Genomic DNA, 22749 nt, shown 5'->3' with positions numbered 1-22749 from the left:
TGATACATGCATAGTTTAATAAGGTCGGTATGCAGGTATACTTTAAATGTCAATGGAATTCAGTTTCAATGGAAGTAAACTAAAATACGAGGCAGAAATAAACCATAGCCAATTTTATAGCTTGAAGAATTTCCTTATCACAAATTTAACATATTACTCAAACGTAAGTATCTACGCTTATTAGATATAAATTCAGTAGTTTCCTTCAAACAGAATTGATTTCGCTTTCTTGCTTATAAGTCTCTATTATATCTTCAATAATTTCCCAGTGTTTTTCTTTTGTCAAATCGCTGACAAATGGCTGAAAGATAAATGGTAAAACATTATAAATTTCAAAATTTATATCGTATAATCAAACTTACCGTATACCACATGGATGCTTCATCGGATTCATCAGCAAGTGGGACCTGAATGCCATACGATTGTAATGCTAAAGACAGACAACATATTGCAACGTGTGATGGTTTGTGGTTTAGGATTTTTAAGCTGTGATGAAAATCTTGAAGAAACGAAGCTGCTGATTTTGCTATCGGTACTGATGACCAAATAGTATGACCTAACCAAGATTGCAGCGTTTTCATATAGTAAAGCAAATACTGTTGTAAAAATTGTAATAAAGGGGTTATTTAGTAAATATGGAAGCATATAGGTGCATAATAGTACCTTGTGTGGATGTTCAATATTCAAATCAAATTTCAAAGTGCGAGCGATTAGCAACTCCGCTTGGACTATGGCATCACGTATCGACCAATATTCATCTCCTAGTTCTAGTGGTGGTGTCCCACGATTTAAGGTGTTATGTGTAACATTAATAACGTCTCGGATTTTCACAGGGTCATCCTTAATTTTTCCTGCTAGGTATAATGCGGAAGCAGCAATAAGCTGGAAAGAAAGCATAAACAGAATTAACAAAATTTTATTATAGGTGTATATATATGTACGTATGTATGTAGAGTTGTAAAACTTTTTTTTATTAGTCGACTTACATATTCATCGTAATCACTGCTTGATACTTCTTTAAAGAAGCGGTGAAAAATTATAGCTGCACTTGCTGAGGTCAGTGGCTTAATTTGCAGTTTAATAGCACATTCAAATAGGAAACGTGGCACAACACCAGGCTTTTCCACTTTTCTGAAATTATTACAATTAGTTATATATTTTAGTTTGCAAGTGCGATGTATACACGCCTGATATTTTTCGAATGTATATTAACTTTACCGATAATCTGTTGGTTTCTGTTTCTGAATTTTATTCGCTTCAGATCGTTTTTGAACTGACATCACGTCCAATAAATTCTTCATTGTTATTCCTTTAATTTATAATATTGACCCTGTGTTAATATAAAAAATTGAGATATTTTGAACTAATGTTTATAACTTATTGAATTTTTACAAACGCATTACTTTCTAATAACTGGTTATTTGACCCCAGTTAAAGCGATCGGCGAGTATCATTTTTGTTTTTGGAAGACACCTACAAACTTAAAAACAGTGCTTTGTCATAATTTCAGAGACTTGCTCTGAAAACTTTTATTTTTTTCTGGTTTTTTTTTACTATATATTTATAACTAAACTTTTCAATGAACAATATATGTTAGCATATATAAATTTGTCAAATATCCACACTCTTTCAACGCAAACATCATCGCACACAAATATGATTTTACTATTTAGTTAATATAGTAAAACGTATGTTTTTTTGTAATTTTTAATAAGGACTTTGTAATTTTGTTTTGTTGTCGACTTACCAGAAATAACAAATTATATACACGTTAAAACAATACTTCAACAGCACGCAAAATATATTATTCACCAAAGAAAACTTTGTAAAGCACTGTAAATTATAAAAGAGATTGGATAAAACTATCGATCAGTCAATTCAGAATTATTAATAAGCCCACCACTTATTTAAAATCATTTTTCATACTGCTAATATTCAGTTTTTATGAAATACAATTATTTTAACAGTTTGTAATTAACTAAGATAAAAGTATTTTCCTATTTTCTATTTTGGCTTTTTGTCCTAAAATTGATTTCAAGTTATATTTAGATTTTCAATAAATTTATAAAATATCGAGGTAGTGTAAATTGCAACATCATAGTGTTAATTTTGTAATATAAAATTTGTATTTTTGTAAAATTCTTAAGCTAGAGCTCACCTATTGTCTTACAATTTGTCGTATTAAAATAAAAATCATGTATTTACTATATTTCTTGTCTTACCAAACTGATTTGGCAACCATATTTATAACGTACCAATACCTACCATTATTGATTTTTATATTATTAGTAGATGTGTTAACGGCAATTTTGTAAGCAGGACAGATTTTTATCGGCGTTGTTCCTTTTATTAAAGGTAAACGATTTAGTAACGTTATTTCATATTATTAAATGTACATATGAATGTTTATTAGTGACGGAGCTTTATAGCGGTTAATTGCAGCAGTTTCCGAGTGTCAAAAAAGTGTTGGAAGTATGCACAAATATACAAATACCTCTGTTAATACTAACAGTTGAGTTAGAATATTGTATTGTGGTTCATTATAATTTTGAATATATTGACAGTTGTCCACTTTACGCTTCTTACGTATAAAAACAAATTATACAAAAACATATATATTAGGAAAGTTTAAGCCGTACATCAAGTAGTTTGTGAGATATGGTATATGTAAGTATGGTATGTATTTAAGGAGTTTACCAGATGTTCGTAGCTACTTACGCTATTCAAAACAATAAATTAATTAATTATGAATATAACCATTTTTTATACTCTTGCAACATGTTGCTACAGTTAACCTTACGGTTGTTTGTATCACCTAAAACTAATCGAGTTAGAGGTAACCCCACTTGAGTAAAAATTCAGGAATCGTGAAAATATCATGAAACTTGGTACACGTGTTTCTTAGCACCGAAGTTGTGCTACGCCCACAAGCAGCAGTTAAGTGAAATTATATAAAGTGGCATAACTAAACTCCCTATAAAACAATAGAATTTGGTAAAGAGGCTCGCAGAAGTGAGGGACATCTGTGGGCTGAAAATGTTCGAAAAATGGGCCTGGTCGTGCCTGTTAATAGGTTTAATGTAAATATCCCCTAAACCACTACAGCTATCGTAACTAAATTCGCTCAGAATAAATACGATAAACACCTTTCGCACCCCTGTCAACAGTTTGAAAATAGGGGAAATCTGATGATAACCGCGCCCACTCCCAATGTAACGGTTCTTTTTTAACAACCAAAAGGGCTATAAAACAATAACGAAATGCGTCAGAGACATTAAATTTTACATCCGGGTTGGTGCAAGAAGACTTTATAGGAGTCGCTGTCAAAATTGGATGATGGGCATGGCCATCTGAAGTCTAATTGTTAAAATCGGATCATATGTGAAATTCGGATAGAAGAGAGAATCAGGTCCTACTTACATTAGCCCCCAGTTACCTAATGATTTTCGAACTTCCGGTTTATACTTAATACCGCATAAATCCGCCAATATATGAGTTTCCTTAATTAAATTGAGGAAGGTTTTTCTAAAAATGTGGTATCTTTGTACCTAAAATGGATAAAATTGGGTGAAAACTTGCCCTAGCCCCTTTATAATTAATATCAGGATATTCAAACATCCGGCTAACTTAACACCATATATATTGATGATATATGATATATGAGGTACCTTAATGAAACTCGTGGAGCATCTTTTTTTGTTAATAATATGCAATATTGCCAAAAATGAATAAAATCGGTCAATACTACCGCCAACTCCCATATACCTAAAATAGGATTTTCAAACTTCCAGTTGTCTTTATACCGTATACAAATATCAGTCAATATGTACCATAAGATATGCATAAGATGAGCAAAGTTAAGTCAACGTATAATATCGAAAATACTATATTTGAATGCCGAAAATATGTAAAATTATATTATACCACATACATTTAATGATTTTCGTTATTCTAACAAACCTTATGTCGAATATGTCAATCAGTATGTGTGTTATTTATTTATGAAATTGCTTGAAAATATGTTCTCAAGCCTAGACCTTTCTTTACTCTCAATATGCCATTTATCGTGATTTCCGGATTTGAATCGTTTAGGTTGGTCAAAATGTGTGAAATTCAGTGGACAATTTTTGCTAAAATTTATATTAATGGTCTAGCACTGAATCTGAATGGCATTGGCCTAGACCTTGGCCGCAACCTCCATGTACACGTTTTCCACATCAACTCAATATATTAAATTTAGCCTTTTCGGTTGAGTTTATATCACATCTATCTCACTTGAAAATTATTTTAATATAATTTTAGCTGACGCGAGGCAAAATCTAGTAATAAAACTAAGTGAGACATGAATTTAATTGTAATCCATTAAAGATTTCGTCGAATAATGAATGTTGAATTCTTTCGCAGAATTTTTTAATATACATTTTTGTTAACACCTGAAGATATTTCCCCGGCTATGATCCGATGTGAGCGAGAGAATAAAACTTAGCCCTTCCTTATTTGTTTCGTCGTATGTTTTCCGAATATCGCCGTTTTGTGGGCGTCATCTGATTCCGTTCATATACTTTACAATTACCAATGCAATTTTTATCTGAAACGGATATCGAGTGCGTTTTTTATTCTAGATAAACCAGTAAACCATAAAAATTAGGCTTCAAATAATGTTCTCTTTTTTTGCAATAATTTTCGACAATTTTCGCTTTAAAAATTGTCTAATAATTTTACTTTATCTATTTTTTAAGCCCTTTAAAGAAATAACTGGATAAAGAAAAGTTTGCGCTTAATGGTCGGCTGTCTCGGCTCCAACCACTTTCAAGTGGCATATCTTCCTCAATTCCCACCATCTATTTATAGAGCTGTGTAATTATTAACATAATATAGGTACAAGTATATTATATATTATGTATTTAAAAAATTAGCTAGGGAGAAAGTTCGGATGCTACTGAACATTTTATAATATCCAATATTCAAGGATCAATACCGGGGAAATATTTTCAGATTTTATCAAAATTTTCTTTTAAACATTTTGCTTTGAGTTCCATATTTGTTATTCGACGAAATCTTGGATGAATTACAATCGTATTTGGCTCCTTATCAATTTACACTCTAGATCATGCATTCACTTAGTTTTTTATTACTTTTACTTCATGTCCAAGATATCTAACGTAACACAAATGTCTATATTAGAGCTATGAAAGGGTACATATCAATATCTATAATTTTTACTACCGTATAACCAACTGCCCATAGATATTTACATACTGAAAGTGGCAACACTTTCTGATATAAGAATTAAGGAGATTGGCGTTTGGAACAGGAAGAGTTGAGTTATGGATATAGCAAAATTCTGAATCAGCACGATACTAATCGAAATAAATCACACTATATCCTCCCAAGGTTGGACTCAAATAGTGACTTCGAGGTGAGAATACCCTCTAGATGTGAATGGAGAAGAGGTTTAGTTGGGGAGGAGAGTACTACACAGTCTATACCGACGGGTCCAAAATGGACTACGGTGTAGGGACACGGATATACTCCGAGAATCTAAATATCTCTATATCTTTCCGTCTACCAAACTAATCTATCATCTTCTAAGCGGCCTGTGGAGTTCTACTGCACAATGCGAGTGTATACAGAAAGCGGCCATTTACACAGATAGCTTGGCGGCACTACAAACTAACTAAATGATCAACTCCAGCTTATGATCAACTCAAACTAGCGTGGAGGGCTTTAAGTGCACTGGCAGGTCAACTAGACTTGTCCTTAGTTTGGGTTCCCGGTCACAGGATCATTTTCGACAACGGAAAAGCAGACTCTCTTGAAGGGAGAAAGGAAACGATTCTACACTTCCTCTGTGAGTGTCTAGCTCTATCAAAAATCAGACATCGAACTTTTGGAATCCATCAGTTACCAAACCTTGGATGTCTATCTACAAAAGGCATAACGGATATAAGGAGTTTTATTGAGGGCACCAAATGGTTTGAACACAGCAATGGAACGTGATATCAAGATACAAGGTCTTATGACAGTGTATCAAAATGGCGCTTCTACCTACCTACCTAAGCCTATCAGCGTGGTCCCCGCCGTTACACTTATGTTACACGGTTCTATTGAGGGCATAGCCGTGGCCGATTTCGGCCATCTGCAATACTCTTCAGAGTGTCAAGGAACACATTTACCAAGTTTCATTAAGATATGTTAATTTTTACTAAAGTTATCGTTTGTATGGACGGACAGACAGACTGAATTCAATTCGTCTCACCATCCTGATCCTTTATTTCATAACATTATACATACATAAGTATATCTATCTCGTTTAGTTTTAGCTGTTACAAACAACCTTTATGTGAACAACACTATTATATTCTCTGGCAATACGTTGCTAGAGTATAACAATGCATTAGAAAATTCAACTTCGAAAGGTTCCCGTGATACCAAGTCTCCTTTGGATCCCCATACGAAATAAGTATTCTAATTTCAAAGCCTATATGTATGCTCGATTCATAATAAGTTTTTTAATCTACTTTTGATTTCTCATTTCCGAGATTGGTCAAGTGCAGTACAAATAATGTAAACAAAGGCTTTTGTTTTCTTATGTCTCTACATACAAACAAAGCATATTGAGAAGAGCAAAGCAGTGGTGCAAATTATTCGTACATTGAAGAAGAAAACCATATATTGAGTGTCAAAGTGAACGGTGGAAATCGCGAGAGAGAATGTGTTAAGTGGAAAACTGGTATGATGTGTTTATGAAAATACCGCTGTATCTATGTCCGTACATATGTATGTGTGTACTATCTTCAGTTCTAACAACAAATTTTAGAGTATGGAAAATCCACAGTAGACAATCAACGACAATTTTCTTAAAAATATTACTCACAAACGAGAATGCAATAGACGTCATTGACTAAAAAAACGATGGATTGCGCCTGGTGGAAACGATAATTGGAGCATATACATCTGCGAAAGTCTGCATGTGGGTACACACACTGAGTGCGGCTTTGATGGTGGTTGTGGTGATAGACTAAAAGTTTTCACTTCGAAGACAAAATTTCGCCATCCAAGTAGTCTCCGAGTTCTACTTGACTAGATCGAACGTGAGCATCGGTTTTAGTGTAAGGTTCAAAAAACATACAAACTATGTATGTGTATACATATGTACATGTATAAAGTGGAATACGTTTAAATAAATCGGTAGTTTTATAAATTCAGTAATGTTCGTTTAAAATAAAATTTCAATTAAAGCAATCATAACAGAACAATAATTGTTTATTAATTATTTGATTGAATTAAATATTTATCGTGGAAAATAATAATATATATATATAATATATACGTTTGTAAATTTTGGCTCGTTGTGGAACAAATACTGAAAATTTTTAAATTTCTGAAATGCTCAAGATGTGAGCTAAAAATAAATAATTACGGGCAAAATGTGTATTTAGTCACAAAACGCAGTGCGGATCGCAAAATTTTATGTAATAACAAATTTAAATGAATACTACATATGTATATGTGACATACATACATTGCATTGAAATTAAAATAAAAGTATAAATGAAGTGAGCCCAGTACACATACATATGTATGTACATACAAGCGCGCATACTATTGTATATAAATATATCTACATATTTATCAATGTGTAAAAATATAACATAATAATAACGCGAATACTTCACACCATATATTCAATTTGATAACGCTTTTCATAAATGCATCCACCATTTACAGATGGAAAGTGGTTTTTATATGTTGTTATGGTATGTTATTGCTTTTATATCCTATTGTTGACATAAAGGTGGATAGACTTTCATCAAAAGGGTTCTTCAGGGACTTACATTTGTACGTCTAATACTCACTTCAATGCATAAACAGTCTATCCGATTAGGTCTACCCGGTTATTATAGGTGTTGAATGTATCACTTCAATTAGCTATGCCGTGGGTTCAAGTCTACGCCGCGGCAATGAAGCGAGTTGCTCTGAAAATCATCTAATCAAATGAAAAAAGAAAATGCCTTTATTCATTAATGGTGCATAGTATTCAAATGCACCACAAGTTTAACCTTTTTATTAACTAAGTATTGTATATACAATTTGTATGTATCACGTTTTCTCAAATTCAGTTATTATCAATATATTTATTATTATAATATTTTAATTACAAGTTCCAAACTAAATCTAGTGCTTATTATTTTATACAATGATGCAAATATGCAGTATTCAGAAAATAGTGAACAAACTGCGGAAAAACCAGACAGACATAAAATGAAGAATAAATCATTGAAAAAGAATGTTCAGAATATTCAATAATCGTGTATTTTTCAGATAGAAATGACCAATTAAAATTCAAAAGCAGACAATTAATGGGAATTACTATTATTAAGCAGGCGTAACATAATAAAACTCGAAAAATCCGAAAACATAAATAATATATAATGCTACATACATTTAACTTATCAACGAATAATAAAAAATTAGTTATAAATAAAGAAAAAAATTAACAAAAATATTAAAAAGATTCAGAAAGTGAACTCAGAATCATAAGTGTTCTATATACATATTTGTATTACCTGTGGAGAAATCGGAATATTTTTTTTATACATACGCATACACCCAAATACAAGTATATTTAGAATAGGCAGCGTTTAAGCACAAAATAAAACTTGTTGGAGGCCGTAAAAATCGAATAACCAATCAAAAAAAATGCAACAAACGCGTTCACAGCGAAGACCATCTAGTCATCTTTTTCAAATGCAAGATGGACTCAGTCCTAAAAAAACAGCCGTCATAATTGTGACAGTGATTGGTTGCATTGCAATACTTTGGCCGAAGGTATTCTACCCGTTGATGTTCGGCAGCAATGTGCCCGCGAAAAGCGGGAATTTAAAAGATCAACGTGGACCGGGAGGTGAGTAGGCCAAAAATTATTAAAACACCCAATATTTGCCAGTTTTATTTTTATTATTTCAATTTATAATAATCTGTATATTTTTCACATTTTTTCTTTTGTATGGAAAAACGTAAATCTGTTTTAAAATTGTGCGTGCTATGTTGTGTATCAATACTCAGGTTGTTGTGATGTTGTTATTGACAGAGATAAGTTTCTGAATGAAACTCCAACAGAAATCGGTCCACAATTGTACCGCAAGCAACTGAATTTATATACCGGAGAGATGAGTATGTTTTCTACACCTTGAAATATAATTTTATTGTTGGCACTACTAAACCTTTTAAAAAATTAATCATTGTACCATTACTTGCGAGAAATTCGGTCTAACACCAAGAAACTGAAAACTTATCGATCCTCTCTAAATTCGTTAATATGTATTAAATCGGCTTTAAATTAATGAATTACTAATAAAATTTCATTTGTGTAGATAAAATGAGTTTAATATTGTTTAAGGGCCAAAAAGACATTCTATAAACGTGGTACCATTTAATTGAAATCCATTAAGCCGCGCGTAAGAGTTAATTCACTATGTTTCAAGTACTACGATTGTAAGCACTTGCGAAAGTAATATTATCGGAACAAAGGGAAACCGAAAATAATAGTAATAATTCTGTTCTGCAATGAATGATAGTTTTCCAAATTGGAAATCTAGTTACCAATGACTTTATTGTGCTGATAAGGTGTCCTTGACGTAGTTTCCCTGCTTTATCGCAAACTTTAATCAGGCGATTTGTGTTTGCATTTACACTTTGGCATTTATTCTTATCGGTTCAAATATCTAGAATATTTTCATGTAAACTATTATCTTCAGGCCCCTTTGATATGGTTTTTATGTAGTGTTTAGTCCAATGCGTCATGCATAAAGTATTTACTGTTATTCTGCGTGTATGACGTTTCTATGAATTCAAGTCCAAAGGAGGAACAAGGCAGTAACTGCCTTAATAACAGCAAACTAACCATAACACAAAAATATCTGACTGAGAAGTTTAGCAGAGTACATCTTTACTATGAACATATGCATACCCCACATTCTTAGATGAAGAAATTTCGTGAATACATAACATGTATGTTTTGAAATTTGTGGTAATTTGATTTTTGAATATAATTAATAAGCACAAATTTTATTTTTTTAAATTTATACTTTTGTCACCTTAAAGAGGTTTTAATTCTTTTCGTAGCCACACTAACTCACGCTTTAGAAATGTACATATATATATTGGTAATCACCATATAATAATAGATTCTAATCCAGGTTTACGACAGGAGCGTCCAGCACATTTACATCCCGAATCAATTTATCAAGCGATGCGTGAACGGGGTCGTGCTATACCCGCAACTACACCGACAGTGCCAATTTTGGAGCGCAAAGGATCAGCCAACAATCCACCGCCACGTATCATTGATGGCCGCGTGAGTATAATATGTAGACGTCTTAAAATGACGTACCGACCTTTTACTCTCACAACGCATGACTCGTAATTCTTTATTTCCGAAGGATCAGATAATATATAAATATGAAATATGTACTAAAAATATAATTATATAAATGTTTCTCGATTTTGTAAGTTTGCATTTACGGCACTCCGAAATTGGTCAGAGTCCCCATTTATGTCCCCTGAATTTTTTACCTTTACACGATTTGCTTTGAATGGGCTAGGTATAAACATAAAACTTTCTCACTCACTCAAGTTCCTATTTAAGCTTTCATGAACAAAAGCATACATACATATGTAATAATAGGTATGTAGATATTAATAATACGTATAGTATATATAATTTCGCTAGTCTAACATACTACCGATGCTCGTGTAGATATGTAAAGCGATAATGAACTCTGAGTGAAAATTCGAAAATTCACGGTCAAAATTACGCGCACACTTTTCGCTCTAGCTAGAACTTTCGCTTTTCTCTTTCAAGATCATTTCGATTTGTTTTCGTTCATACATAAATTCTGCATTACATTACAAACACGCACCCAAATTATATAGTCAATTTGTTCACACATGCGTTCTTGTGGTATGAATGGAACGATTAACATTAGTGTCTTAATAATTCTCACAATCCCAGACTGGACTCTTGCTTTCAATTGTCCCAATGCAATTATTATAAATAATTTTACAATTTAATTAACAATATACAAACATTTTTACATGCGTGCATGTATTCCAAGTTATTATACATTTCACTTTACAGCCTGGTCCTATACCCGGAATGCGCCCACCCATGGGTGCCGGATCTATGCATCAACCGCAGGCCCGTGCTGGTAATAGTATGGGCTTCATAATGCCACTTTATACAATTGGGATAATAGTCTTCTTTGGTTACACGATCATGAAGGTAAACAAATTAATTTAAATAAATCGTATGATATTAGGCAAAAATAGTTGTGTTGTACATAACCTCTAAAATTTAAAAATTTCAGAGGCCTCCAGAAAATTATTTAATAATTGACTTCCTTATCCTTTCTTCACAGTTAGTTTTCAAGCGGCCAACGCCGAATGCCCCCTATGGACCCATGCCAACTAATCCCGACTTTAGAAAAGAAGTCTTTGGTCAAGAAAATGGCAGACAAGTTGACGAAGTAAATAATTCAAAAATAGGTGAGTTGCTTATATTTTAATAAGTAATTAAAACCTTGAGATCATGTTTGTAAAACATTGCTATCCAGTCATTGAAACCAGTATGTGAACCTATAAGTGTGTAGGTGTGTGAACAAAAGCATATGTACACTTTTCCAAATATTATTGGTTCATCTAACCGATTTTTGTAGCATTCTAAAAAGATATGACCTTAGCTCTATGTTATGTACTCGTTTGACTCCATCCATTCGCCTTTTGAAAATGGAAGGAATCGAAAAAAAACATTTTTATAAAGCGATAATATGAAAAATATATTAATATTCTATAGTAAAGTTCGTAGCAAAATATTCGTATTTAAATATTTTTAATGCAAACGCTACAACGCTTTAAGTCCGTCCATCAAGATCTTACGTTTTGTTACTAATCGCAGGTTCTACTTATCTGTTTTTAATGTTCGTAAGTGAATATCAGCTGATAATTCCAGGCATTCTATCAATTTGCACATTCACTTAACATCTCTGAACTTTTCGGCTTAGAAGATTTACTTGTATCTATGGTTTTGTTTGTACCCACTGTGATTTTAATGAACTTAAATGGAATTTTCTATAAAAAATCATAATTATTAGTCAAAAGTCAAATGGATAATGCGACGGCATCTGTCTTTAGGTGGAACATTTTACTTTTACATGCCATGGATATAAAAAAAAAACATATGATGGTTAAAGTTTTAATATTTCAATCAATAGAAAATAACACACATTTTCGCATTCGTTTATGTCTGTATGTAGGTACTTTTCATAGAAAGATTATTCCATACATCAGTTTAGTTTTTAAAGATATATATCCATTAATATATATATATATATATATATATATATATAATTTTTTTTTAATTTTTATAAACTCAATCGTAACTTACTTCGTTTATCTTCATGTAAAATTATAAATCAGGGTGGCGCGAACATCAAGCAAGTAAGAAAAATTTTTCAACACAATGCGATTATATTTTAAGGAACATTATACACGCATACCTATAAAAACGTGATTTTATTTTAGTTGAAAGTATTTTTTTTAAATTTGTATCTCAATCATTTTAAAATATGTCCTACTTTTCTGGGTACTTAAAAGCATACTTTTACTCATTAAATATTTATTGCGATTTCTTTAAACAGCACTATAACTGATAGATACTTACCCATAACTGCAATGAGTACAATATTTAAACCTTTCATTATTTATTCACACCAAAGCACATTAAGCTTACTCTAATATCCGACATATGTATGTAATTGTAAAGTATTATGATGTTGTAATAACACAGCCACCCACATACTATATGATATTGTAAACATATATACATACTATAACTTAAGCCACCATATTTCATTTTACTATAAAAATAAACATCCAGTTACATACACAACTTATCCCGTTAACGCTTGCAAATACATATGTACATACATTTGTATTTACTTTGCGCATAATTTTATTAAGTAACAAAACTAAGCAATGTGTATTATATAAAACTAGAATTTAAAAGTGTAGTGTGCTGTCTATTAATACACTGAAACGAAATACCGAAACCAATAACATTCTAGGGTCGAAACCACATGAGCACATCAGCAGTAGTGGTGGCGGCAGTGTTGCAAGTGGCAGTGAGCTTTACAATGCCAGTTTGGCAACTGCCACGGCGGCTTCCATTCTATCGACGCAGCTGAAGCAACACAGTCATGGAATACCCAGCACTTTTGGTGGTGTTGGCGGTGGCGCTGGCGGAAACTTGGCTGCCGGATCCAGCAAGGAAACTGAACAATTAATGGAAATTGAGAAATTGCGTAAAAAACTTGAGGATACCGAAAAGGCGATGGCAAAATTGATCGCAGAAATGAACTCAGACCAATACGAATCTAACCTTAGATAGACGCTCCCCAAAACATATACATACACATTCATTTGTTGCAAACAGTAGACGTTTCCATAAGCATAAGTTCATTAATACAAACATACATACATACCAATGAATAAGCAGTTTGAGTAAAGCTAGGAAAAATATTAGTGCAAAAAATATACGCTGAAGTTTGTTTTTTATTTAATTACAGGAATTGCAATATTCTATATCTATGCACATACACATATGAATATGTTTAAATATATATTTGTTGCTGAAAAGAAGAAAAAGATCCATTGATCTCTCTCATAAATAAAATTTCACTTATTTTCACCTACTTTCAAACAAATTCCACATGCAAGTATTACATTGAGTGCTAAAAGCGTAGATTGATATATCGTAGTATAATTGTACAACAAAAAATACAACTTCAGCATATATTTTACCAAGCGTTTGTAAATTCATTTTAGTCGTAATTTGTTAAGTTCATTTATAAGAAATTACGTTTTTATAAATATCGTCTAAAAATCGAAGTTCATTGAGTCAATAATTTGTAGCTTGTTTTTTTCATAATAGACTTAATTAAAAATATGTTTTATTATATTATTTTTATTCATATGTTCATTTCAAGATGATCGCCATACAATTTATACAGAGTAAAATGAATTAGAATATTCACAACGAATCAAATTGAGAACGAAAAACAACTAAAAGTCAGCTCTAACGCCAACACACCACCAACCTAAGTACTAGCAAATAGATGTAAATTGGTTGTATAATTCATAACTTCTATAATTTAATTTCAAATTGACTACGACGCATCCCGTTGGTCTCAAAATTGTGAAGCACCTACTCAATCAGACAAAAACGGCATTCTTGAAATTAATCCACATACATATTGGACCAAAATCTGTTGAAATCGTATAACAGAGTTTGCGCTTCTATAGCACTAAGTGTCACTTAGCCGCTCTCCCTCGAATATTTTATCTCGCGGTCCCTTATTGCTACACGAGTACTGCGCGTCCTATACCCCAACTTCCCGTGAACCCTAGGCATGCCATACAACTTAAATTTTTTGTGTAAATGCATGTTTCCATAAACACTACTAACTTCAAAACATTTAAAAAATAAATATTATAATTTAAATCATCTGTAATTAGTTTCAGAAAAGTATTTATAAAATCTAATTTGGTAAAGAAACCAATCAACAAGAGGACATATTTTAAATGATTTTTGATATAACTCACATGTGGTATGTTTTCCAAATTATTCCATAACTAAGTTATTGTGATATATCTCTCTCTATATTTCGGCTATTACCGGCGAAAAATCTCATCTCTTCTCACCATGAATCATTCAAATTTGCAATTTCTTTTACTCATATTACTTCATTATTCACTTTCAACATATATACATAGGTATTAGTGCAATTATCAGAATGTTCTCTCCAGCAAAATTTAAATACCAATCCTTTCTGTTTCATAATTCTTTCCATATGGTGCACGTGTTCCAACCCTGTTAAAAAATAAAACCATAAAAATTCGACAAAACTGAAATCAATGCACTACTCAAATAAATAAACGTGAACAAAACGAGTAGTTGTAACAGCAATTCAAGGTTTAATTGATGCTGCCGATGAGCAAATAAAATTACGAGAGAATAATGCGACTTCAGATACACCTAAGGTTAGCCCCGCCAACATATATACATATGTAGATTTATTTCATCGCCGTTTTCGCTAAATTCGTACCCAAAGTACCTGCTACGAATATCAAAATGTATTTATATTAACTCTAACCAATTGTTTTGAAGCTAAAAAATCATTTCTTAAATATTATTTAGGTTGTTCTTACTTCTATACTAACTGTTTAATTTTGAATGCGTGATTGTGTTAGTCATTTATTTCTTATCCTCTTTTTGTTTTTAATATAATTTATGTAACTGGAGAATAGCATGTTCTTCACTAAACATTAAACCACATATGGAACATATAGATTTTTATATTAAAAATAGCTAAATAACAGCTGCATTTGGATTGGTTTTGTTGCAAATATTTCAGTATTTTAAAATATAAAATTATTACAATAACATATGTACATACATATATGCACACATGGTATATATATTGTAGCTTAAATGTTTTTACATTTGTTTAATGAACTCAGAAATCAAGCGAAAATCCGACATCGAACTTTGGACACATTTCCAATGGGCATACGAAATCTGAGCAGGAACATGGGCATAGGGATTATAAAGTTACAAACGAGCAAAATCTGGTGAATAGTGAAACCCCCTCTAATGTAGATAGAGAACATAAGCATGAAATCCAGAGTCCTATAAGTAAAACCATAGGTGCTGCTGAACAAAAGAACATCCAACAACGAATGAAAAAGGAAGGCAATGCTGATCGATCAGTGGCGGTAAGTATTTTATTATAAACTTTGAAAACAAATCACATGGGTTTGAAACATTGAAATATACGTATGTAATTTATAACTTGTTCTGTCGCATTTTACAAAGTCTTTATAGAAAGTGCTTAATATTTGGTAATTTTTAGCTTCCGCTTGTTTGCAATAGTATTAAATTTCATTTGCAACAATTATTATAAGATAATTGTGCATTTAATAAATGTTACAGAGGCTTGTAAGTCGAAAAAGGCTCAATAAAAAAGTTAGTTAGTTTCGTTAGTCAAATTATACTCTTACCGAATTAAATCGTTTTTGTGTCCAAAGAATTATATGAATTGTAAAAGATATTTCTATATTTTTTATCTTTGGTAATATTTTCTAATCTTTCAATATTGTTTAGGTTCTTGGGATGGAGGTGACAGCAAGTTGTGAGGGTGGCCAAAAGTGGACAGGCCGCCCTCCAACACCTGTTTTCTTTTTGCACCATGAACATGTAAGTGCACAAGGCTATCGTGAACGCAATTACAAATGTGCACGTAGCGAATCTTCCGAGTCATCATAAAAATTGCACAACTTGTTCAATAACCCGATATCCATTTAAATAAATGTTTTATTCATTTAATTACAAGGATCTATCTTAATTCAACACAAAATCAATTACAATATAATGTTTGTGTGCATTTTAAGGGGTTAGGCCAGTCTAGAGGCCTCGAACAAAAAAAAGAAATCGAACTTCTAAAAGAGGGCTTAAGGAATCATGTATTTGAGTGTTTAAAAAAAATGTGTAGGTATGTTTTTAACTTCAGATTTCTCGTAAAATGGAGTATGGTATTTTTTATTTACAATTTTTACCAAAAAATTAGCAACAAATTGTTTAAACTAGAGTTAAAATTTAAATTGGATTCATGCCTATTTCAAAACTTCAATTTCGACTAACACCCGTTTAAAGTTGGACATGTAAAAGCTGGCTGGCCACACACTTCGTCACTACTGAGAATTGGACAGAGCAAATTGTTTTCATTACAACGTTGTTACACTGAATAATGGTTTTAGGACCCTAAAGTGTACTTTTACAAAAAAAAAATATCGATTATTTAACCCTTTACTGGCCTAACTTCTTATGCTATTCATCACTTTTTGCTATTGTTATTTTAAAATTATTTTCAACGGTAGACAAAAAAATACGTACGTAATCTGCTTACAATAAATATTGTAGATGATATGTGCATCCACTGTTATATGCAAATTGTGTGGTAAATAATGTTATATTATACCAGCTGTACTACAATATATTTGAGTTTTTGTATTTAAATGACAGCATAACTATTTTCATATTATTAAAATTGTTATTCATTTGTAATAATATAACCTTTTTCTGGTCAAATTGTATAGTCCAGCGATAATAACGATACTCAGGAGCCTGAACCACAATCCATATACTTGGAAGGTGCTTTGGCGCACGAGTCACAAATATTAGTTACCGATTCGGAAATTAAAACTGAGGAAGTTTATGACAAAGAGCTTAATGGGTCACTAGAGGAGCCAGCGGTATATAGTCGTCAAAAATTTGTGTAAAGAACCATTTAATTGTACTTATATTTTGATATATTCTTCAGGTGGTGTTGAGTAGTAAGATGACATTATCACTAATCAATTTGGATACAAGCCATGAAAATAAGTATGTGGAAAATCAACCGGAAATCGAAAGCCCCTTGGCGGATGATATCGAAATAATTGGTGCTGACGAAAAATAAAAATTATTTCTAAAAGTAAATATGTACTTAACTAAATTCAATTGACAAAATAATTAAATTGGATTGTGGTCGAAACTTCTTTAAACGGCATGAACGAAGATCTTCTCAGTGATCTGCAAATATATTCAGCAATTAATAAGGAAATTATATACATGAATAATTAGACAAATTTCGATAACATTATGGTAATCTCTTTGAATGAATTGTACGTTTATAGTATTTTCTAAGTCGTATCGATTTTAGCTATTTTCATGAACATTGATCTGAAAATTGTTATCCAAGGCCTAGAAGTTTGCGTCATGCATGAATATTGCTACACTCTGCTTATACATATTTGTTAAGTGTATACCGTATTTGTCGTGAACAAAAATAACATAATTAAAATCATGTACTTCCGTTGTATGGAAATTCTTATTATTATCCACTTATATTATTTTATTTATTACTTCCTGGTTTTACTTTCCATCGCTTTTCTTGTTTATCCACTTTTGCTCGTATTCTTATGTACATAAATTTGTACATGTATGCTCAAAATATTTAGTATGCCAAACTAAATTGTCGTATACTAAAATAAAAATACATTAGAAAAACATGCTCTACAAATTTAAATAATATCCAGTTTTGTCAAAAAATTATACAAATGTTAATACAAATAAAAATAATAATACTAGTAATGAAATGAAAAGCTTTTAATTGTTCATTAAAATTGTTTATTTAATAAATTTATATATATATATGTCTCTTGAAGTATACTCATACACATGTATTATTTTTACAAACAATAAAAATTTGTTTAGCCAGTGATTTGACAAGAGTACATACATATGTTTGTATGTATATACATTTGTTTGTTAACAACCCCGAATCGAAATAGAATACAATTAGTAAAATAATAATAATATTGTTTTATTTTGCAATTAGATGTAATGGTGGGTAAGTAAAAATCTTCAGATAATAGCTTTTTTTCACAAATTTAATTCGAATGCAGTAAATATTTAAACGTCGCATTAGCATCCAATTTGAATTTCAATTGCGTAGCTAAATGCAAATAATTTTTGCTCCATAGTAAATTTGTTTAAATCCAACTCAATACACCGGGAAAAGTTACCGATTAACATACAAACGTTAAGTAAATTGTTTACTCAGTTATCATTTTTTAAATTTAAAAAACGTTTTTTGACAAAAAAAACACTAGATATTGTATTTATAAATTAATCAAAAAAAAAATATTCCTACACGATTTACATTTAGCAAATAAAACAAAAAAAAAATACACATTCAAGGTTACAAAAATTCATAAGAAGCGGAACTTCAGCAAAATTGCTCAAAACATAATTATAAAAGAAATCTCAAAAGTCCTCATCGTCAGGTGTGTGCAAAAAAATTGACACGAGGTCAAAGGTCCAAAAAATTAGTTTTTCACGAGTTTCAAAATTACCTAAAACCAAAATTGTAGATCACATAATTCTCTATAAGAAATGTATCAATAGTTTTTTCCTAAGAGCCACCATTTTGGAGATATAACGCTTTAAAAAGTAGGATAATTTGTAATCTCCATATTTTGCACACGTTTCCACGCCACCTATAAGATGGTGTATTTAGCGCGTTTTTTTAACGTGGTTTCCCCAGTAGTTCTATTCCACGGGTCTATTGTGATTCTATTTGGTTGGTAAAAATGAAGGCGGTGTAATAAAAACAAAAAAGTGAAAATGTTGCTAACATCTCCTATTTCAGCTAAAATAAACTGACAATCATCGCTGCTCTCAATGGATGTAAATATTTCCTCCATTGCCAGATTCGTTGCTTCATCTTTAGCAGGGATAATGGGATGCCCAACTCTTCCCAGTGTGAGAGCGCCTCAAAATTAGCGTTTTTTATAACATTTTCCATTGTAGACAGATCGGACAAAATAATAATTTTTGGGTATTTAAATTATAATACCCAATATTTATTAAAATTACATATTATTATACATGTATCCGTTAAACATATGGAAAAACTATTTAAATCCATTTTTGTGATTTTTTGATATTTTAAAACAACTGACTTTTGAAATTTCAATACTGAAAAGGTAAAAAAATGTATTAATTCTCAATTAGTAAAAGTTTTTTATAATTTTCAATTGAAAATATATACTACTAGGCTTGGCATCACAAAATATTTCATCACATACATTTCAATTTATGCGTATACGTTTTCTTTTTATTTATGTATTTATTTATTATATATATATTTTAATCTGGCCGTCCCTCTTTTTCTATTTGCTAAAGGTCAGACTTACTGAACTTTCACAGTTGCTTGAGTTCAGTAGGTTTTGACGTTTATCAATTGCGCTCCAGAAACTCTGGACTTTACCTTCAGTAGTCGGTTGCAAAAAAGAAGTATAACAATCTTGATGATCGATTTAAGCAACAACAGCTTTTGATATACCATCGGAAAGACTCCCAGCTACTTTCAAAATTGAATTTTTGAATTGAAGTGTACTTGACACATTTTACTGCGACGGTGTAAGGATTTTTTTCTGCAGCTTTTAATTCAATTTATTACCACAAAATAAGCACAATACGGTAACACTGGTTATTTGACATTTACAACCCTTTTGTTATTGTCAAAATTAATAAAATTGATCATTTAAATATTGAAATAAAGCTATTTTTGCATCATATAATATAACATAAATGTCTAAAAACGAATTAGTGAAGTATTAGTGGATATAAAAGTGAAAAATATAAGTGTATTATTTTAGAGCTGCAAAATAATCGATGGTATCGCTAGTTATGTTTTCGTCTCACTATCGATAGTTTCTTTTGACTATCGAAGGTTTATGCTTTAACTACACGAACTACCAATTTTCATAATAATGCAAAATCGGCAAATGGCGTCTTAAAGCCAGATTCTTGAACTTTTTGAAGACGGCGGCGACATATCAAACAGCTAATGTACACAATTACGTTGTTGCTGTACTAAAACCGTTAACTTCAGTGAAATTTAAACGTTCAATATATGCTTCTGTTGGTAAAATAACATTAGATTTGTTAGAGCTTTGAATAATTTTACATACCACATATTAGTGGCAGCACTACAGCAGCCCATTGTCGTCGGCAAAATTGGAACTGGTTTCAATTTAGCGACAGCGACAACTGCAAGCCTGCTGCCAGAGAGAAATTGTTATTGTATGAATGAAAGAAATTGAAAAAAGTTAAATATTGATTTAAAGTTATTTTTGCACTATTTAATATAAAATAAATGTGTAGAAATGAATTAGTGAAGTGTTAATGGATATACATATATATTAAATATATAAGTGTAATCGAAGAAATATCAGCGGCAGTTAAATGTATAAATTTTCTTAATCTGGAGAACCTCTATCCGTACATACCAATACCCGAATCCGGGGGACGCTATTCTAACATTTACACAACCATTTTATATCTCATTGTAGAGATATATAATATCTTCATCAATATATTTCTGTATTTTGATTCTATATATTTTATTGCAACCCCATTGATAAAAAATATTAAAATATAAATATTTAAAACATGTGGCCACACGACTCTCCAGTTATTAACATCTGATTGTTTGTCAAAATATTCTTTGTAGGGCTACAATTGTTTTTGAAAGAAAATTACGTAAAATTGTGAGTAAATTGTGCTTAAAAATTTTAATATTAAATTAAAAAAATGTATTCTTAAAATTATCTACACCAATGCATGTAATAAAACATTGTCGTTTTCCTCAAATGACATGATATTCTGTTTTAAAAAGACTTATTTCAAACCATACTGTCAATTAAAATATTCCAGTAATTATAGTTAACATTCAATATAAATATATAATTTTTATGCATTTATTGAAGCATTTACAATGTCGGTTCTCAAATCCCAATATTACGACCATCCTGATGGACAGGATGCATTTGGAAAAATAGTGGCCACAAATAAATATGCTATTGGCACCGGCCTTGCTTGGTCAACTATTGATGTATTAATGTTATCCAAACCACAAGGATACCTACCAACATTAGCGCGATTTGCATACAACACAGGGCCAATGATGGGCATGGCAACTGCGTTCACATTGACAACTTTAGTTTCGACGAATGTACGCGGCAAGGATGACAAGTAACAGACAGCTTAAATTAAACTTATACACTAAATATAAATATAATTTTAATTTCAGATTAAATTATGTTATTGGCGGTTTTGCCGCTGGTGCAGTATACGGTGCATGGAGACGGAATCATGTTGCCGGCCTCGTTGCTGGTCTTTTCTTTGGTAAGTGAACGAATAAGTTTTGAAAATTTTGTAATATAATGCATTTATATTTTGTGTATAAAGGTATAGCAGGTGCTGTAAAAAAACTATCGAAGGAAGAAGGATGGGAATTTTTTCCACCAATCAAGCATCAGCAAGGTTCTTTAAATGGTGTTCTTCATGACTTTACTCTGATGAAAGACCCTGCCAAACGTACCACTGAAAATTAAAAATAAAGATATATGTATGCTAAAGAAATATTATAAACAAAAAACGTTTGCTTTTAAATCTTGTAAAATTACACAATTAAGTGTATTAAGAGAAGCAAATTAGAAACGAATACTTACTAATAGCCTGTTAGTGAATCCTTAAATCTTTATTTTTAAAATGCCATTAGTTTTATTTCGTTTACTCATATGGTCTGTATAATGCGAAAAATAGCTTATTGAACTCATTTCATTCTAAGTTCTGAACTGTTTTATAAATTGTAACTTGTTTTTATCGCACAGCTCGGTCACCACTGTATAATGGTATGCCAAATCCACAAATAAGTGATCTAACAACTAATTATTGTTAAAAACTACGTGTTCATTTTCACTGCTTTCCTTAAATTCTTAATTTAAACTCCCAAGAGTATATCCTCCTTCCCTGGTTTGACTATTCGGACATAAAACTTTCAGGTATTGGCAAAACTTTATATAGAGTCAATTAACGATAATCATTATAATAAGCAAATATTTCCCTAGGTACTCGTCAATATATCGTTAGTAGTAGTATAGTTCTTTATAGCATATGGACATTTTCCTATTAATAGCTATACATATAGCTATATCTATATCGGTTATATTCTGGTATTAATCCGGTCAATTTCTACATTCGTAGTCAAGAAAATGAGTTTTTTGCAATTTTAAGCG

At 31.4% G+C, this 22749-nt stretch overlaps 3 protein-coding genes and 1 long non-coding RNA gene across 23 annotated transcripts; 2 read left to right on the top strand and 2 right to left on the bottom strand.

Moving 5' to 3' along the window:
- Positions 1-85: 85 nt before the first annotated feature.
- Positions 86-1856, bottom strand: koko (cyclin Q). 2 transcript variants are annotated; one of them, XM_014247342.3, is made up of 6 exons: positions 1748-1856; positions 1219-1330; positions 987-1131; positions 664-882; positions 363-596; positions 86-301 (listed from the first exon to the last, which is right to left on the bottom strand). In XM_014247342.3, exons 2-6 carry the CDS (start codon positions 1299-1301, stop codon positions 206-208), a joined length of 777 nt encoding a protein of 258 aa, XP_014102817.2. In that variant the 5' UTR covers positions 1302-1330; positions 1748-1856; the 3' UTR covers positions 86-205. The 2 variants fall into 2 exon arrangements, with proteins under 2 accessions (XP_014102817.2, XP_014102823.2); XM_014247348.3 differs by lacking the exon at positions 1748-1856 and adding an exon at positions 1404-1604.
- A 482-nt stretch (positions 1857-2338) lies between these two features.
- RIC-3 (RIC3 acetylcholine receptor chaperone) lies at positions 2339-18003 on the top strand. Of its 19 annotated transcripts, XR_011396113.1 has the most exons (13): positions 6774-7191; positions 8326-8908; positions 9070-9177; positions 10191-10360; positions 11144-11287; positions 11424-11550; positions 12481-12501; positions 15017-15102; positions 15583-15837; positions 16226-16318; positions 17218-17373; positions 17442-17764; positions 17823-18003. XR_011396113.1 is itself a non-coding variant. In XM_070108745.1 (12 exons), exons 2-12 carry the CDS (start codon positions 8704-8706, stop codon positions 17577-17579), a joined length of 1503 nt encoding a protein of 500 aa, XP_069964846.1. In that variant the 5' UTR covers positions 2339-2355; positions 8326-8703; the 3' UTR covers positions 17580-18003. The 19 variants fall into 19 exon arrangements, 18 of the variants coding, with proteins under 18 accessions (XP_069964846.1, XP_069964843.1, XP_069964845.1 ...); XM_070108745.1 differs by lacking the exon at positions 6774-7191 and adding an exon at positions 2339-2355 and having other exon boundaries at positions 17442-18003; XM_070108742.1 differs by lacking the exon at positions 6774-7191 and adding an exon at positions 2385-2472 and having other exon boundaries at positions 17442-18003.
- Positions 18004-19492: 1489 nt separating this feature from the next.
- LOC138857131 (uncharacterized) lies at positions 19493-20786 on the bottom strand. Its single transcript, XR_011396115.1, has 2 exons — positions 19935-20786; positions 19493-19642 (listed from the first exon to the last, which is right to left on the bottom strand). It is a non-coding gene; the product is annotated as an uncharacterized lncRNA (long non-coding RNA).
- Positions 20787-21106: 320 nt separating this feature from the next.
- On the top strand, positions 21107-22223 carry ND-B14.7 (NADH dehydrogenase (ubiquinone) B14.7 subunit). Its single transcript, XM_014232437.3, has 4 exons — positions 21107-21219; positions 21439-21703; positions 21762-21856; positions 21920-22223. Exons 2-4 carry the CDS (start codon positions 21447-21449, stop codon positions 22063-22065), a joined length of 498 nt encoding a protein of 165 aa, XP_014087912.2. The 5' UTR covers positions 21107-21219; positions 21439-21446; the 3' UTR covers positions 22066-22223.
- Positions 22224-22749: the final 526 nt, after the last annotated feature.

Source organism: Bactrocera oleae, chromosome 4 (genome assembly GCF_042242935.1).
Source record: "Bactrocera oleae isolate idBacOlea1 chromosome 4, idBacOlea1, whole genome shotgun sequence".
Classification (NCBI taxonomy): Eukaryota; Metazoa; Arthropoda; class Insecta; order Diptera; family Tephritidae; genus Bactrocera; species Bactrocera oleae.
The sequence above is the reverse complement of the archived record's forward strand: the minus strand, read 5'-3'. Positions and strand labels throughout refer to the sequence as shown.

Coding starts and splice junctions, on each gene's coding strand:
- koko (XM_014247342.3), bottom strand. CDS start 1,301: ATGAAGAATTTATTGGACGTGATGTCAGTTCAAAAACGATCTGAAGCG. Junction 883..986: donor GCAGTGATTACGATGAATAT/GTAAGTCGACTA, acceptor CTTTCTTTCCAG/CTTATTGCTGCTTCCGCATT. Junction 302..362: donor AAGCATCCATGTGGTATACG/GTAAGTTTGATT, acceptor TTTATCTTTCAG/CCATTTGTCAGCGATTTGAC.
- RIC-3 (XM_070108745.1), top strand. CDS start 8,704: ATGCAACAAACGCGTTCACAGCGAAGACCATCTAGTCATCTTTTTCAA. Junction 8,909..9,069: donor AGATCAACGTGGACCGGGAG/GTGAGTAGGCCA, acceptor ATCAATACTCAG/GTTGTTGTGATGTTGTTATT. Junction 12,502..15,016: donor GTGGCGCGAACATCAAGCAA/GTAAGAAAAATT, acceptor CAAAACGAGTAG/TTGTAACAGCAATTCAAGGT.
- ND-B14.7 (XM_014232437.3), top strand. CDS start 21,447: ATGTCGGTTCTCAAATCCCAATATTACGACCATCCTGATGGACAGGAT. Junction 21,704..21,761: donor GTACGCGGCAAGGATGACAA/GTAACAGACAGC, acceptor TTTTAATTTCAG/ATTAAATTATGTTATTGGCG. Junction 21,857..21,919: donor CGTTGCTGGTCTTTTCTTTG/GTAAGTGAACGA, acceptor TTGTGTATAAAG/GTATAGCAGGTGCTGTAAAA.